The sequence below is a fragment of the Tamandua tetradactyla genome, chromosome 7 (genome assembly GCF_023851605.1).
Source record: "Tamandua tetradactyla isolate mTamTet1 chromosome 7, mTamTet1.pri, whole genome shotgun sequence".
NCBI classification, from domain to species: Eukaryota; Metazoa; Chordata; class Mammalia; order Pilosa; family Myrmecophagidae; genus Tamandua; species Tamandua tetradactyla.
Window position 1 is genome coordinate 89,938,592 of NC_135333.1, and position 18,204 is coordinate 89,956,795.

General features: G+C 36.2%; 1 protein-coding gene across 5 annotated transcripts in view; it reads right to left on the reverse strand.

Annotated features, from left to right (window-relative positions):
* Positions 1-18,204, reverse strand: part of INTS13 (integrator complex subunit 13) — a 44,849-nt gene that overhangs the window by 23,689 nt on the left and 2,956 nt on the right. For all 5 annotated transcript variants that reach the window (XM_077170367.1, XM_077170368.1, XM_077170364.1 and 2 more), the window contains exons 3-5: positions 17,803-17,877; positions 1,650-1,852; positions 1,175-1,255 (exon numbers count right to left, since the gene is read on the reverse strand). In XM_077170367.1, coding sequence (XP_077026482.1) covers positions 1,175-1,255; positions 1,650-1,852; positions 17,803-17,877 — 359 coding nt within the window. The remainder of the gene's footprint in view (positions 1-1,174; positions 1,256-1,649; positions 1,853-17,802; positions 17,878-18,204) is intronic.

Genomic DNA, 18,204 nt, shown 5'->3' on the forward strand with positions numbered 1-18,204 from the left:
ACTTTTAACTTAGAATATAGGAACAAACTACTTAAGGAATTTAAGCAATTAAATTACTAAAACTTCAATTACACGGAATTTAAGAAGTTAAATTACTAAAACTTGAATTACACTAAAACTGTATCTCTAAAAGCAAACATCATCTAACAAAAGAGTGAAACATTTAGAAACATTGTACATAATTGCTACCCTCGTATAAACACTTAACAATTTACATGGATTAATTCAAATGTGAAAAATGATAATTTTCTGTGACTTTAAAGGATACTTATAAGGGAAAATTTTAATAATAAAGCGCAATTTTCAATAGATAATTGCCATAAAGAAAATGAAGATATATCATGCATTAACTTCCCCACCACTAAAATTCATTAAGGACAACATCAGGCAATGTTAACCATTACCCATAATTAGTTATTTCCAAGAATACAGAATTTGTTTCCCCTAATTTTTTATTTTGAAACTTCCAAATCTACAGAAAAGTTGAAACTATATACAACCCATATATTTTCACCTACACTAACTACTGGCTACATTTGCTTTTTCTGCATATAGATAACTAGATGCACACTCTTCTTTTTACTAAACAAGCTAACAGTAAGTTGCAGAAGATATGACACTTCATTCCTCAACACCTCAGCATGTCTCCTAATCAGAATAATTCTCCTTATAACCATAAAGCCATTAACCATCTAAGAGAATTAATAATAGCTCAAACTAATATAGAGTGTCCATTACAATCTTCCCAAAAAGGCCTTCTATGCCTTTTTTTCTACTTTTTAAAATTCAGACATTGCAATTAGTTATGTTTTCAGTTATTCACACAGAATAATGCCATCAACAATTTGTTCATCTCACACGTTTGCTATACAAAGTACAAAAGCGAGCCTTCAAGTCAATAGACATCATAAATTTAAATATTTGGATATTAATTATATATTCTTCTAATCACCTTTCCTTATTTGAAGAAAAAAAAAAGAAAAGAATTCTAAAATAAAAGGGAAAGTGGAATAAAACTTTGTAATGAACCAAAATTTTTGACTATTCTTTTGAGACAGCAGAGAATATAAGGCAATCCTGCCAATTATGATTAAGAGTATTAGAAAGAATTATAATGAAAATACATATAACTATAAAATGGAACAAATTTACTTTGCTGATGGAGTATACTCACTGATCCGAATTTGCAGCAAGCTTGTTATGCTCGTGAATTGTTTCTTGGACACAGTCCTCAAGCATTCGCACATGACTATCACTATGACATAAAAAACACAGCAAACTTAAAGGAATAAACAGTAAGAGAAAAAGTTAAAAACACTATTCACAGCTGTAATATCTTATTATAGGCTCAAAATTATTTTGACTTTAATAATTTGGGGCTCATTTACAACACAATCAGTGAAAATCCAGTGAGAAAAAAACAGGCAAAGTGACAACAATGAAAGTAAATTTCAGTGACATGAGTCTTTATTTTGAAACTTTGATAAACTCAGCCTTAACATTAAAAAGATTAAAAGAAATTTTTTTTCAGAAAGATCATCTGAAATATACTTATAGGATAATATGTTTGCCCTGTTGTTTTTTTAATAAACCCCCAACAGAACATTAAAAGTCCCTCAGTAAAACAATAACTGTGATCAACCTCTCACCTTTTTGCATTAGTAATACAAATTATCCGTCCTCTATTTCCAACACGTTCTGCATTCTCCATTAGTAGAGTACGAGCCTCATGTTGGTATTCTGTAATTTTGCAAAGGGTTTCCACTGCTGCAACTAGGCCATGCAGAATACTGCAGCATTCTGGATCTGCCCGAGGATTAGGAGGCCCAACAGCAGCCAATGCTGCCATCAGCTAAGTAAAGGAGAAAACAATTAAGGTGACAAGAGTTTGTGCAAGTCAGACAAAGATGTCACAATGGAGATTGAGGCAGGACTCCACAAACACTGAATCAAAGGGGAAAAAAAATACACCAAAAAAGAAGGTAAGCAGAAGCTATCAGAGCCAAGGAAAGATTCTCCCCTACAGGTTTCAGATGGAGTGTGGCCTTGATGACACTTTGATTGTGGACTTCTAGTCTCCAGAACTGTAAGACAGTAAAATTTCTGTTGTTTAAACAAACAAACAAAAAAGGTAGGAAATCTGCAACTCGGACCTGCCAATCAGACCCCTCCTCTTCCCTTGGTCCTGGGTCGCTTACGAGTCACACAATGGAAGCTCTCAGGCCTGGGTACTTCTGGCCATGGTGACAGATCACAGAGCCACTCACAGCAGTGAATTAGAACCCCATACACATTTACGCAAGGAACCCAAAGCCACATAGGACTAGGTTACTGGCAAGTGTGCATAAAAAAACAGGCCCCAGGAAATAAGAGGAACTGTTAATAAAGTTGAACACACCCCACCTAGTATCTAATTGTTAGAGCAAATGAAATGAAAAAAATGGGTGTTTTTAAGCCCTGACTTAATTTGGCTCCCTGGAGCAGGATATCTTAATGTGGAAATGACCATAGACTGAAAAGCCTCATAGGAAAAAGGGAAAAACTGAGCTTCTGTAAGGGAAGATGGGAAAATAGTAATGAAAAGGGATAACTGAGTGAAGAAGAGCAGCTGAGCAAATCACAGGAGTTAGGGAGGAACTGCACAAAAACAAAGAGAACAGCCCAGGACTCCTGGAAAATGAAGAGAAGAAAGAAACCTCCCGAGGTGAAACAACTGCACATAAAAGGGCAATCTTAAAAGTTACACACATATTCAGGACAAGAAACGGGTGCAGAAGACTTGAGAAAATCTGAACAGTTAAACACAGTTGCTCTAACAGTTCAGTATAAACTGAGCCACGTGTCAAAAGAACCTTATCACAAAACCAATCTATAATAAAACCCTAAGCAAAAGGGAGAAACCAACATTAGGAGTGAGCACATCAAAATAATCAGATGCCCAAACAGCATCAAAAAATTACAAGCCATACTAAGGAACAGGAAGATATGGCTTAGTCAAGGGAACAAACTAAAACGTCAGAGAAGACATAGACTTAGGAACAACTAATCAAAGAAGTTCAAATAAGTCTCCTAAATCAACTCAAGGGCACCAAGGAAACTATGGATAGAAATGAACTATGATGGATATAGAGCTAAAAGATAAAGGATATCAAGAAGACAATATGTAAACAAAAAGAATGAGAATGTTTTAAAAGAAACCTAATAATGGTGAAAGGCATAATAACAACATACTAGAACCATTCAGAGTTTCTTTTCCATGAGGCTCGATCATTGGGTATCTCGATACTGGCTGTCCTGAACTCTCTGGTAGCATCTGTCATCTCTGATGTACTGTTTAGGATTGGGCAGTTATGAACTAAGTGAGAAGGCAAGCATGTGTGAATGCAGAGTAAAGGCTCACACAGAACTGTTTTCTGTTATTTATCCAGTGTTGGAAGAAAGAGAAGAAAATCTTTGCTTCTCTGCCTGCCCCATTCACTATTTGTCAAATTTGAACAGTTATAAAATCAGTATTGCTATCTGTGTGTATAAGTACATCCTTCTGTTGTTGTTGTTTTCATTTTGTTTTGTTTTTAACCAAAGTTGCTGTCTACTGCCTTAAAACATCACTTTTTGCTTTTCATAGATTTTCTTTTTGATGCTCTACTCCACGTATTTTTGACAGGAGCAGGAGGGAAAACTGAGCAAACTGACCATAAAAAGGTTGCAGCAAAATATGTCAAGATGGGAGTATTTCACCAAACTGAGGCAAAAAGTGAAAAATTATTAATTTTCTGTAAGTTTCATTTTTTCAGATAAGGAAAAGCTCTGTATCCCATCACTCAAAGCTCTGTGCAATAGAAACTTCTAGAGATATAGGCACAGGAGCTCAAGGAAGTATGTCAGTCAGCAGTCAACAGTATAATATGATATTGGTTTCTCCACAGGAAAATGGTTCCTTTAGGCTAGGAGCAAAAACAATGTCTCAAGCTTGAAAATACACACCTGACAATAAGCAACATAACGCTTCCTTCACCACTACTACCCTGTCTGCAGCCTACGGTTTGACCTTCCACATGATACTTCCTCACAATTTCTTTCATCATTTTTAAAATATTTTTTACTCCCTATGGGCTGTAATATATATAGAAGTTGTACACTAAACATACCCTTTTTTTTTATTATAAAATTCTAAGTTTCTTTTTCATGATGCGGTAAATACAAAGTGATGGTAGATCTGAATAATTTTTTAATTTTCATTTATTTATTTTTCATTAAGGCTATACTGCCAACAAAAGGAAAAATACAAAAAACAAAAAGAAACCAAAAAATAACAAAAAACAAAAAAAGAGGATAATATACAGGTTTCTGTATATATAAACTCATGCTCTATTTTGGGAGGGCAGCTGACCACAATTTGCTTCATGAATCAAGATGTGGAAATGGTTGCATATGGACTAATTCAGAAAATGGTTACCAGTATAGACAAAAAAGAAAAAATACAACTAAAGAAAGAAGTACAAATTCAAAGATTATACAGTGATGAGAATTCACATTTGTATTTCAAGATAATATAGTATCATATCTCTTAAAAAAAAAAGAAAACAATGTAAAATCCTCCTTTTCTTATGGCTTAAAGAATATCATTTATTTAGTATAAAATTTTTATATGTTCCACACATTAAGAATAAATGTACATTAAATCTTAAAACACATGAGCACACACTAGAGGCATATAATTGCAGATGTGAACAGGCACAAGAAAAAATCAGTGAACTAGAAAACAGAACAATCAAAATCATATAATCAGAAAAGTAGATAGAAAAAAATAAAAAAGCTGAACAGTGTATAAGGGACCTGTATGACAGCTTGAAGCATACAAAGGTACATATCATGGGAGTTCCAGAAATAGAAGGAAAGCAAATAGGGGCAGAGAGAATATTTAAGGAAATAATGGGCAAAAATGTCCCAACACTTACAAAAGAAATAAACATACAAGTCCGAGAAACACAATGTACTCCAAACAGAATAAACTCTAATAGATGTACTCCAAGAAATATGATGATCAAAACATCAAATGCAGGAGTTCAGGGTTAGTTCAGTGGTAGAATTCTCGTCTGTCATGCAGGAGACCCAGGTTCAATTTCTGACCCATGCACTTCCCAAACCAACAAGAAAAACAAAACAAAATGAAAAACCAAACAAAAATTCAACAAATAATTGCTGCAATAAGGGGATACTCACGTGGGAAAAAAAATGAAATGTGACCCCCACCACACAGCATACAAAAACAAAAAATAAAAAAAAGTCAAATGCCAAAGAAAAAGGAGTTCTGAAAGCAGCAGGAGAAAAATGGTTCGTCACATACAAGGGATCCTAAAAAAGTGAAAACTTCTCATAAAAAACCACAGAGGTGAGAAGGTAGTGGTATATTTAAGGTCCTGAGAGAGAAACTGCCAAACAAAAATTCTTTATGTCAAAACAGCCCTTCAGAAAAGAGGGAGAGTTTAAGACATTCACAGAAAAACTGAAAGAGTTCATCACCAAAATAACTGCTCTACAAGAATGACTAAAGGGGTTTTTTCATGTTGAAAGGAAAAGTCAGGAGAAAGTGGCTTACAGAAGTAAAGGTAACTGTGTAATGCAAAGCCCAATAATACTGTACCTTCAATACATATCATACCTCCACTCTTTAATTACTAAAAGAGTAAACATAAGATTAAATGAGAAACAATCATATTTCCTGATAATAGACATGCAAAATACAGAGGCAATGTGAGACAAAACAACACAAAAAGGGGAAATGGAAAGATATGGGAAAAGAGGATGTGGATGCTATTGAAGTTAAACAGCTAACATTTAAAATAGTGGATTACTGACTTAGGTTTTATAATATAAACCCCAGGGTAACGACAAAAAGTATTTGCAACAAAGGAACAGAAAGACAAAGAAATACAAGAGATTTTTTAAAAAGACAAAATGGCAGAAGTCTTGCCTTTACAATAATAATGCTAAACGCTAAAGATTAAATTCCCCAACCGAAAGACATAGACTAGTGGTATGGATTTAAAAAGTCAATCCAACTATATGGTGTTTACTAAAGAGTTTCACCTTAGACCCAAAGAAACAAACAGACTCAAAGATTAAGGATGGAAAAGATAATCCATGCAAATAGTAATAAAAAGAGGGCTGAGCAGCTATGCTAATATTGGACAAAATAGACTGTAAATCAAAAGCTGTTATAAGAGGGCGGACCATGGTGACTTAGCAGGCAGAGTTCTCGCCTGCCATGCCAGAGACCCAGGTTCAATCCTGGTGCCTGCCCATGCAAAAAAAAAAATGCTGTTATAAGAGACAAAGAAGAATATTATATACTAATAAAAGGGCCAATCCACCAAGAAGCACTAACTATCATATGGTATAATCCAGGTATAATCCTCATGCCCAGAGTGTACAATGATAGTGACTAAATGTACAAATTAAAATGTTTTCGCATGAGGAAGAATAAAGGAATGTCAATATTGCAGGGTGTTGAAAATAGATGGCCATTCATACTTTAAAACAACTTCTGTGTGAGACTAAACCAAAAAATATTTATTTGGTACAAAATTTATGTTTTGACTAGTGCATTTCCTAATATAACTTATATGGACAAGTTAACTGAACACTATTAAGTACTTGGAACCCTGAATAGGGCATGAGATTTTGTAGGTTTGTCCACTGTGATGCCCTGATAAATTCCAGAGTGATTTGAACAGTGAATAAAGAAATATTTGCAAAGTTCCCTTGGGGGAATGGCGAGAAAGGGGAAAAATTGAGCTCCCCCAGGTGGAGAATTCCTGATATTCTCACAAGCAGTGAGGAAAACCAAATCAATAGGCCGAGCCCTAAATCTTGGGGTTTGTTCATATGAATCTTAAAAGGATAAGCTAAGTCTACTTAAAATCAGGCCTAAGAGTCACCTCCAGAGAACATCTTTTGTTACGCAGATGTGGCCTATCTCTCTCAGCCAACAGGGCAAGCAAACTCACTGCCTTTCCCTTCCCTACATGGGACATAACTCCCGGGGGTATTCCCTAGCAAGATGGGACAGAAATCCTAGAATGAGCTGGGACTCAGCATCAAGGGATTGAGAAAACCTTCTCGACCGAAAGGGGGAAGAGAGAAAAAAGACAAAATAAATGTCAGTGGCTGAAAGATTTCAAACCAGAGAGGTTATCCTGGAGGTTATTCTTACGCATTATATAGATATCCCCTTTTTAGTTTAAGGTGTATTAGAGAAGCTAGAGGGAAGTGCTGGAAACTGTAAAGCTATGTTCCAGTAGCCAAGTTCTTGAAGATGAATGTATAATGATATGGCTTTTGCAATGTGACGTGATTGTGAAAACCTTGTGTCTGGTGCTCCTTTTATTAATGGTATGGACAGATGAGTAAAAATATGGATTAAAAATAAATAAATAATAGGGGGAACAAATGTTAAAATAAATTGAGTAGATTGAAATACTAGCGACCAATGAAAGTGAGCAGTAAGGGGTATAAGAAAAAAGATAGGGAGAACAAACGTTAAAATATACTGAGTAAAATATGAGAGGATTGTATGGTAGCCCATGCCAAACTCTGGGATCTATCCTGTAACGACTTTTTTGAAGAATGCTTTGAAAATATTGCTTTTTTAATTCTTTGCTTTGTATATATATTATACCATACAGTCAAAAAAAAAGTTTAAAAATTAAAAAAAAGAATGAAGTACTGATACATACAACAACATGAATAGATCTCAAATTCATTATGCTAAGTGAAAGAGGCCAGACTCAAAGGTTATACACTGTATGATATGATATTCTGGAATGATATTTCTATGATATTCTAGAAAAGGCAAAACTATAAGTGGTTGCTGAGAGTGAGATGAAGTAGGACTGACTAGGGGCATGAGGGAATTTTCTGGGTGATGGAACAGTTTTATGTATTGATTGTGGCAGTGGTAGTTAAATTATTGTATAATTTGCTAGAAGTGATTACTGTAAACCTAAAACAATATATTTTACTGCATGTAAGTTTTACTTCAATAAACCTAACAATAATTTTTTTAAAAAAGAAATATATATATATTAGGTAGATGGAAATACTAGTGGTCAATGAGAGGGAGGGGTAAGGGGTATGGTAATGTATGGGTTTTTTCTTTTCTCTTTTTATTTCTTTTTGTGAAGTGATTCAAATATCCTAAAAAATTGGTGATGAATATACAACTATGTGATGATACTGTGAGCCACTGATTGTACACCATGTATGGAATGTTTGTATGTTAATAATGTTCGTGTTTGTATATTGTTTTGGTTTGTCAATAAAAAATTTTAAAAAATAACCATCCTAAATACTTATGCACCTAACCACTATGTCAAAATATATGAAGCAAACACAGACAAAAATGAAGGGAGAAATAGACACCTCTACAATAAAAGTTGGAGACTTCAATGTACCACTTTCATCAAAGGATAAAAAAGCTAGAGAGAAGATTTAAAAAAACACAGAACTTGAATAATATGATAAATGAACTAGATCTAACAACACATACAGAACACTGCACACCAAAATAGCAGAATATACATTTTACTCCAGTGTACCTGGATCATTTTCCAGTATAGACCATGTATTAGGTCACAGAAAAGGTCTCAATAAATTTAAAAAGACTGAAATTATACAAAGTATCTTCTCTGACCACAAAAGTATGAATGTGGAAATTAATTACAGGTGGAGATCTTGAAAATTTATAACTAGATGGATGTTACACAACAAAATCAATGGGTTAAAGGAGATACACAAAGGAAACTAGCAAATATCTTTTTATTTACAAATAAAAACAACACAACATATATGTGATGCATATCAACATATGTGATGCAGAAAAGGCAGTACTCATGGGGAAATTTACAGACCTAAATGCTTACCCTAAAAAAGAAAACAACTCAAATTAAAGACTGAACAACTGGAGAAATTGGATAAAGAACAACAAAATAATCCCAAAGCAAGCAAAAGGAAAGAAATAATAAAGATAAGAGCAGAAATTAATGAAATGGTGAATTTTAAAAGAGAGAATCAATACAACCAAAAGTTGGTTCTTTGAGAAGGTCAGTAAAATCAACAAACCCTTAGCAAGAGTGACAAAGACCAAAAGAGAGAAAGTACAAATAAATAAAATCAGAAATGAGAGGATGGGCCATGACCATGGACCCCGAAAAAATTAAAAAGATCATAAGTGGTTACTATGAACAACTGTAAGCCAATAAGCTAGAAAAGCACAGTTGAAATGGACAACTCCCTACATACAAACAACCCATAGTGACTCAAGAAGAAACAAGACCTCAACAAACCAATCACAAGTAAAGAGATTAAATTAATCATCAAAAACCAACAAAGAAAAGCCTAGGATCAGATAGCTGAGTTTTACCATCATTTCAAGAAGAATTAACACCATTCCTGCTCAGACTTTATCGGAACACTACCTAACTCAGCCTAGGAAGTCAACAGTACCTTAGTACCAAAGCCAGATATAATGATACTACAAGAAAAGAAAACTTCAAAACAGTCTCTCAAATGAATACAGGTGCAAAAATTCTCAACAAAATATTTGCAAATTGCATCCAACATCATATTAAAAGAATTATAAACCACGATGAAGTAGGTTTTATTCCAGATATGCAAGGGAGGTTCAACACAAGAAAATAATATTATATACCACATTAACAAATTAAAAGGGAAAAACCACATGATGAATTTGATTGATGCAGAAAAGGCCTCTGACAAAACTTCACATTCTTTCTTGAAAAGGTAGGAATTTAAGGAAACTTCCTCAACATGATAAAAGGCATATGAAAACCCACAGCTAATATCATACTCAATAGTGAGAGACTGAAAGCTATCCCTCTAAGACTGGGAACAAGACAAGGATGCCCAATGTCACCACTGGTATTCAACATTGTGCTAGAAATTCTATCTAAAGCAACTAGGTAAGAAAAAGAAATAAAAGACATCCAAATTATAAAGGAAGAAGTAAAACTGTCACTATTTGCAGAAGACATGAGCCTATTTTTAGAAAATCCAGAAAAAAAACAATAGAAAAGCTTATTTGAGCTAATAAGCGAGTTCAGCAAAGTGGCAAAATATAAGTTCAACATGTAAAAATAAATGGTAGTATTAGCCCATACAGTAACTGTTGAAAAAGTGATCAGACTTCGACTAGTGATATTGATGAAGCTGATCTGCATAGGGCTCAGGTAAATCACAATACAGAGTAAAGGATGATAGGTCCATATTTTGAAACTTCGACTTCTGTGTGAGACCAAAGGGAGATATGTTCATTTGTTGCAAAATTTATATCCTGGGTAGCATATTACTTAATTTAACTTGTGTGATGGTCAGGTTTATGTGTCAACTTGGCCAGGTGGTGGTGCCCAGTTGTCTGGTCAGGCAAGCACTGGCCTGTCTATTGCTGTGAGGACATTTCATGGACTTAAATCATGAACATTTTGGCTGTATCCACAACTGACTGCATCTGCAATCAGCTAAGGGGAATGTCTGCTGTAATGAGTGATGCTTAATCTAATCAACAGGAGGTTTTTATGGAGGATTCAGAAGAGATAATTGCTCTTTCTGCTTCACCCATCCAGCCTCTCCTGAGAGTTCATTGAGGACCTTCACTGGAGCTGCCAGCTAGAAGTCTGCCCCACAGATTTTGGACTCTTACACTCCTACGGCTGCATGAGACACTTTTATAAATCTTATATTTACTGATATCCTGTTAATATTGTTTCTCTAGGGAACTCTAATATAACTTGTACAGTCAGTTTAGCAGAACACCATAACTACAAAGAATGTTGGCCTGAGATCTTATTAGCTTGTACAGGTTAGCTGGATGCCCTGATATATCCCAGAATAACTTGGGCAGTGAATAAAAAAAGTATTTGCAAAGTCCCTTGGAGGACTGGGGAGAAAGGAGGAAATATTCAACTTCCCATTTGGAGAATTCCTGATATTCTCCCAATCAGCAGGGACAACCAAATCAATAGGCTAAGCCTTCAATTTTGTTCATCCCTATGAAACTTACTCCTATAAAGGAGAGGCTAAGCCAACTTATAATTATGCTTAAGAGTCACCTCCAGAGAACCTCTTTTGTTGCTCAGAGGTGGCCACTCTCTAAGTCAACTCAGCAGATGAATTCCCTACCCTTCCCTACGTGGGACATGACTTCCAGAGGTGCAGATCTCCCTGGCAATGTGGGGCAGAACTCCTAGGATGAGCCAGGACCCAACATGATGGGACTGAGAAAGCCTTCTTGACCAAATGGGGGGAGAGAGAAACGAGACAAAATAAAGTTTCAGTGGCTAAGAGATTTCAAACAGTTGAGAGGTTACCCTGGAGTTTATTCTTACGCATTTTACAGACATTTCTTTTTAGTTTATGGTGTAATGGAGTGGCTGAAGGGAAGTTTCTGAAACTGTTGAGCTGTGATCCAGTAGCCTTGATTCTTAAAGAGCACTGTATAAGCTATATAGCTCTTACAATGTGACTGTGTGATTGTGAAAACCTTGTGTCTGATGCTCCTTTTATCCAGGGTATGGACAGATGAGTAAAAAAATAAGGATAAAAATAAATAAACAACAGTGGGGGACAAAGGGTAAAAAATTGGGTAGACTAGTGGTCAATGAGAGGGAGGGTTAAGGGGTATGGTATGTATGTTTTGGTTTTTTTTCTTATTTCTTTTTCTGGAGTGATGCAAATGTTCTAAAAATGATCAAGGTGATGAATACACAACCATGTGATGATACTGTGAGCCACTGACTGTACACCATGTATGGACTGTATGTGTGTGTGAAAATTTCTCAATGAAAAAAAAAAACACAACAAACCATGGTGTTTCTATACACTAGTAATGGACTATCCAAGGAAGTAATCAAGAAAAGAATTCCATTTACAATAGCACCTAAAAGAATCAAATATCTAGAAATAAATCCAACCAAGGATGTAAAGGGCTTATACACAGAAAACTACAAAATATTGCTAAAAAAAAAACCAAAGACCTTAATAAAAGGAAAGATATTTCATGCTCATCACTTGGAAGGCTAAATATTGTTAAGATGTCAATTCTACCCAAACTGATCTACAGATCAATGCAATACCAATTAAAACTCCAACAGACTACTTTGCAGAAATGGTGAAGCTAGCTATCAATTTGATTTGGAAGGGTAAGGGGCCTTGAATACTTGAATAGCCAAGAAAAATGAATTGAGAAGTATCACACTTTCTAATTTTAAAGCGTATTATAAAGTCATAGTGGTCAAGACAGCATGGTACTAGCATAAAAATAAGACATTTTGATCAATGGAATCAAAATGAGAGCTCAGAAATAGACCCTCATAGCTATGGTCAATTCATTTTTTAAAAAATTTTTGTTAATAAAACATATCAACATACAGTATGAACAGTTTTTCATCACATAGTTGTATATTCATCATAATTTCTTAGAACATTTGCATCAATTCAGAAAAAAAAAATTCACACATATCATACCCCTTACCCCTCCCTTTCATTGATCACTAGCATTTCAAGCTACTAAATTTATTTTAACATTTGTTCTCTCTATTATTTATTTATTTGTAATCCATGTTTTATTATTCTGTCCATTAGGTAGATAAAAGAAGCATCAGACACAAGGTTTTCACAATCACACAGCCCATTGTGAAAGCTATATCATTATACAATCATCCTCAAGAGACATGGCTACTGGAACACAGCTCTACATTTTCAGGCAGTTCCCTCCATCCTCTGTTATGCCTTAACTAAAAAGGTGATATCTATTTAATGCATAAGAATAACCTCCAGGATAATCTCTCAACTGTTTGGAACCTCTCAGCCTTTGACACTTTATTTTGTCTCATTTTTCTCTTCCCCCTTTCGGTCAAAAAGGTTTTCTCAATTCCTTGGTGCTGAGTCCCAGCTCATTCTAGGATTTCTGTCCCACGTTGCCAGGAAGGTCCACACCCCTGGGAGTCATGTCCCCTGTAGAGAGGGGAAGGTCAGTGAGTTTGCTTGTTGTGTTGTCCGAGTGAGAGGCCACATCTGAGCAACAAAAGAGGTTCTCCTGGGGGGTGACTCTTAGGCCTAATTTTAGCCTATCCTTTTTAGGGTTAAATTTCATATGAAGAAACCTCAAGATTGGGGGCTCAGCCTATTGCTTTGGTTGTCCCCACTGCATGTGAGAATATCAAGAATTCTCCACTTGGTGATGCCCCGATGAATCCCAGAGTGATTCGGTCAGTGAGGGAAAAAGTATCTGCAAAGCCCCCTTCAGGAAGTGGTGAGAACGGGGAGAAATTCAACTTCCCCAAGTTGAATTCTTGATATTCTCACAAGCAGTGTGGACAACCAAAGCTACAGGCAGAGGCCACAGTCTTGGGATTTGTTCACATGAAACTTAACCCCACAAAGGATAGGTCAAGCCTACTTAAAATTTAGGCCTAAGAGTCACCCCCAAGAGAGCCTGTTTTGTTGCTCAGATGTGGCCCCTCTCTCCAGCCAACATGACGAGCAGTCTCACCACCCTCCGCCTCTCTGCGTGGGACATGACTCCCAGGGGTGTGGACCTTCCTGGAAACGTGGGACAGAGATCCTGGAATGAGCTGAGACTCAGCATCAAGGGACTGAGAAAAACCCTAGAATGAGCTGAGAATTAACATCAAGGATTTAAGAGAACCTTCTCGACCAAAAGGGGGAAGAGTGAAATGAGACAACGAGCAGTCTCACCACCCTACCCCTCTCTACTCCCAGGGGTGTGGACCTTCCTGGCAACGTGGGACAGAGATCTTGGAATGAATGGAGACTCAGCATCAAGGGATTGAGAAAAACCCTAGAATGAGCTGAGACTTAGCATCAAGGGATTGAGAAAACCTTCTCGACCAAAAGGGGTAAGAGGGAAATGAGACCAAGTGTCAATGGCTGAGAGATTCCAAACAGAGTGAAGAGGTTATCCTGGAGATTATTCTTATACATCAAGCAGATATCACCTTGTTATTCAAGATGTAATGGAGAGGCTGGAGGGAACTGCCTGAAAATGTACAGCTGTGTTCCAGCAGCCATGTTTCTTGAGGATGATTGAATAATGATACAGCTGTTACAATGTGACTGTGTGACTGTGAAAATCTTGTGTCTGATGCTCCTTTTATCTACCTTGTCAACAAAGGAGTAGAACATACGGAATAAAAATAAATAATAGGGGGAACAAATGCTAAAATAAATTTAGTTTAAATGCTAGTGATCAATGAAAGCAAGGGGTAAGGGGTATGGTAGGTATAATCTTTTTTTTTTTCTTTCCTGTGTTCGTTTTATTTCTTTTTCTATTGTCTTTTTATTTCTTTTTCTGAATTAATGCAAATGTTCTAAGAAAAGATGAATATGCAACTAAGTGATGATATTGTGAATTACTGATTATGTATGTTGTTTTATTTTGTTTATTTTTTTAATTAATAAATAAATTTAAAAAAAAAAAAAGAATTCTCCACTTGGGGAAGCTGAATTTTCTCCCTTTCTCACCATTCCCCCAAGTGGACTTCGCAAATACTTTTTCATTCACTGTTCAAATCCTTCTGGGATTTATCGAGGCATCACTCTGGACAAACCTACAAAATCTCATGCCCTTCTCAAGGTTCCAAGTACTTATGGTGTTCAACTAAGCTGTCCACATAAGTTATATTAGGAAATGCACTAGTCAAATTATAAATGTTGTACCACATAAGTACTTTTTGCTTTATTCTCACACGTAAGTTAAAGTTTTAAAATATTAATTATCATCTATTTTCAACACCCTGCATTACCGACATTTCTTTGTTCTTCCTCATGCAAAAATTTTTAAATTTCTATGGTTAGTCACCATCATTTTATACTGTAGGCATCTCTAGATTATATCATCTCAGTCTTTATCGTATATCTCTCCTTCTGATTTCATTTGTGCTCCCAGGCCTCCTCCCTCTATCATTCTCACATTCAGCTTCACTCAGTGTCTATTACAGTTAAGTAGTATTGTGCTATCCATTTCTGAACTTTTACAATTAATCCCATTGCATAATCTGTATCCCTTCAGTTCCAATTACCCAATATCTACCCTATTTCTATCTCCTGATGACCTCTGTTCTTAACTGAAATTATCCAAGTTCATTCATTAATGTTAGTTCATATCAGTGAGATCATACAGTATTTGTCTTTTTGTTTCTGGCTAATCTCACTCAGCATAATGTCCTTAAGGTCCATCTGTGTTGTTACATACTTCATCACTTTATTCTGTCTAACAGCTGCATAACATTTCATCTTATGTATATAACACAGCTTATTTAACCACTCATCTGTTGATGGACATTTGGGCTGTTTCCAGCTCTTGGCAACTGTAAATAACGCTGCTTTAAACATTGGTGTGCAGATGTCCGTTTGTGTCTTTGCCCTCATGTCCTCTGAGGAGATACCTAGCAATAGTGTTGCTGGGTCATATGGCAATTCCTTTTTTTTTTTTTATTTTTTTATTTTTATGGGCAGGCACCGGGAATCGAACCCGGGTCCTCGGGCATGGGTGGCAAGCACTCTTACCTGCTGAGCTACCGTGGCCCGCCCTCACATGGCAATTCTATACTTAGATTCCTGAGGAACCGCCAAACTACCTTCCACAGCAGTTGTACCATTTGACATTCCCACCAACAGAAGATAAGTGTGCCTCTTCCTCCACATCCTCTCCAGCACTTGTCATTTTCTGTTTTATTGATAATGGCCACTCCGGTGGGTGTGAGATGATATCTCATTGTGGTTTTGATTTGCATTTCCCTAATAGCCAGGGAAGTTGAGCATCTTTTCATTTGCCTTTTGGCCATTTGTATTTCTTCTTCTGTGAAGTGTCTGTCCAACTCTTTTGCCCATTTTGTAATTGGGTTGTCTGTCTTTTTGTTATTGAGCTGAACTCTTTATATATTCTAGATACTAGACCTTTATCTGATATATCATTTCCAAATATTGTCTCCCATTATGTCTTTTTACTTTCAGGACAAAGTTCTTTGATGCACAAAAGTATTTAATTTTGAGGAGTTCCCATTTCTTTCTTTCTTTCTTCAATGCTCACGCTTTGGGTGTAAGGTCTAGGAAACCGCCTCCAAGTATAAGGTTTATAAGATATTTCCCTATATTTTCTTCTACCAGCTTTATGGTCTTAGATCAAATGTTTAGGTCTTTGATTCATTTTGAGTTAATTTTTGTATAGGGTGGGAGATATGGATCCTCTTTCATTCTTTTGCATGTGGATATCCCGTTCTCCAGACACCATTTATTGAAGAGACTGCTCTGTCCCAGGTGAGTTGGCTTGATTGCCTTATCAAAGATCAACTGTCCACAGATGAGAGGGTCTATATCTGAACACTCTATTTGATTCCATTGGTCAGTCTTTCTTTTTTTTTTTTCTTTTTCCGTCACCCCTGTCCCTTCTGTGCTGGGGCAAAAACCAATGATTTCTGCTTTTACTCAAGGTTCAGCTGAGCTGGGGGCCTATTTTTAGTAGTCAGAATTTGTTAATTAATTCCACAATTGGAATCTGGTTGCGCTCAGTCCCTGCCACTGGTAAACTTTCTTTCCTTTCCCCTCTGGGAAGCAGCCTGTGGAGGAAGGGCGCTGGCTGCCGCGGCTTGGGGAACTCATGGCTCCGGGTGGGCTCGCAGCCAGTCCAGGTGGTCCAGACTGGTATACACTCTGTGTCCAGTCACTGACATGGCCCCAGCAGTTGTTCTGCACTGTTTCTAGCTATTTAGTAGTTGCTCTGGAGGACGAACTAAATTCCACACCTTGCTAAGCCGCCATCTTGGCCCCCTTCTCCTGGTCAATTTATTTTTGATAAAGCTCCCAAGCCCACTCAACTGGGACAGACCAGTCTGTTCAATAAATGGTGTTGGGAGAACTGAATATTCATAACCAAAAGAACGAAAGCAGACTCCTATCTCACACCCTATTCAAAAATTAACTTAAAATGAACTGAAGACCTAAATACAAGAACCAGTACCATAAAACTCCTAGAAGAAAATGTGGGGAAACATCTTCAAGACAGTGACAGGTAGTAGTTTCTTAGACTTTACACCCAAAGCATGAGTAATGAAAGAAAAAAATGGGAACTCCTCAAAATGGAATATTTCAATGCCTCAAAGGACTCTGTCAAAAGGGTGAAAAGGCGACAGACTCAATGGCAGAAAATATCTGGAAACTACATATATATAAAGAAATTGTATGACTCAATAATAAAAAGACAAACCCAATTAAAAACTGGTGAAAGGCAGGGCTCTATCTGAGGTACAATAAAAGTTTCACTCATTAAGTAACCATATTACGAAAAATGTAGGAACTTCAAATTTAACTTCATGTTTATTTTCTAGTTTTAATTACAGAGAAATTCCTGCGGCTTAAAAATAAAACTATATTAGCTCACAATAGCAAATCATACAAATGTTAAAACTTAACTACTAAACTTAATTTTGATTTTGTTAATGAGCAATGAACACTGTTGTTGCTTCTATGGCTGATTGTATCTATAGCCAAAATAGGAAAATAAAAACCTTTACCAGTATTCCAAGCTTGTGGCCTGTACTAATGAATTGAGACTCACCAATCCCCATGTTCACATAAGCCAATTCTTATAATAAAGGTTACAATGTTTATACATACTTTTTAAATGTAATGATTTTTTTTTTAAAAAAAGTATCACAGTATACAGATAGTTTTCCAAAATGGGCACGACTCAAAACCTAACCATACCTCCTGTAAATTTTGGTCCTCTTGAGTCCAAGAATTCAAAACATGTGCTCCAGAATCACTCACAATGAAATTCACCTAACAGATTTCAAAGAAACAATTAGTATTCAACTCCAATTTTACTGAATCACCACCATATTTTTAAATAAAATGTAATTTCTAACACTGGTTCCCTGACTGATTTGATTCATCCATTCATTCTTACAGTTACAATGCCTAGTACATGCCAAGTGCTATTCTTAGTACTGAGGACATGGGGATATACTGATAAATAAAACACAACTGTCACTCACAATATGGGGCAAGCCAGAGGGATAGCGAAGTAGAAGACAGCATAGGGAGAATACAAACAAATGAACAAGGTAATTTTCAGAAAGTGAAAAAGGCTATGAAAAGAAGTTGATA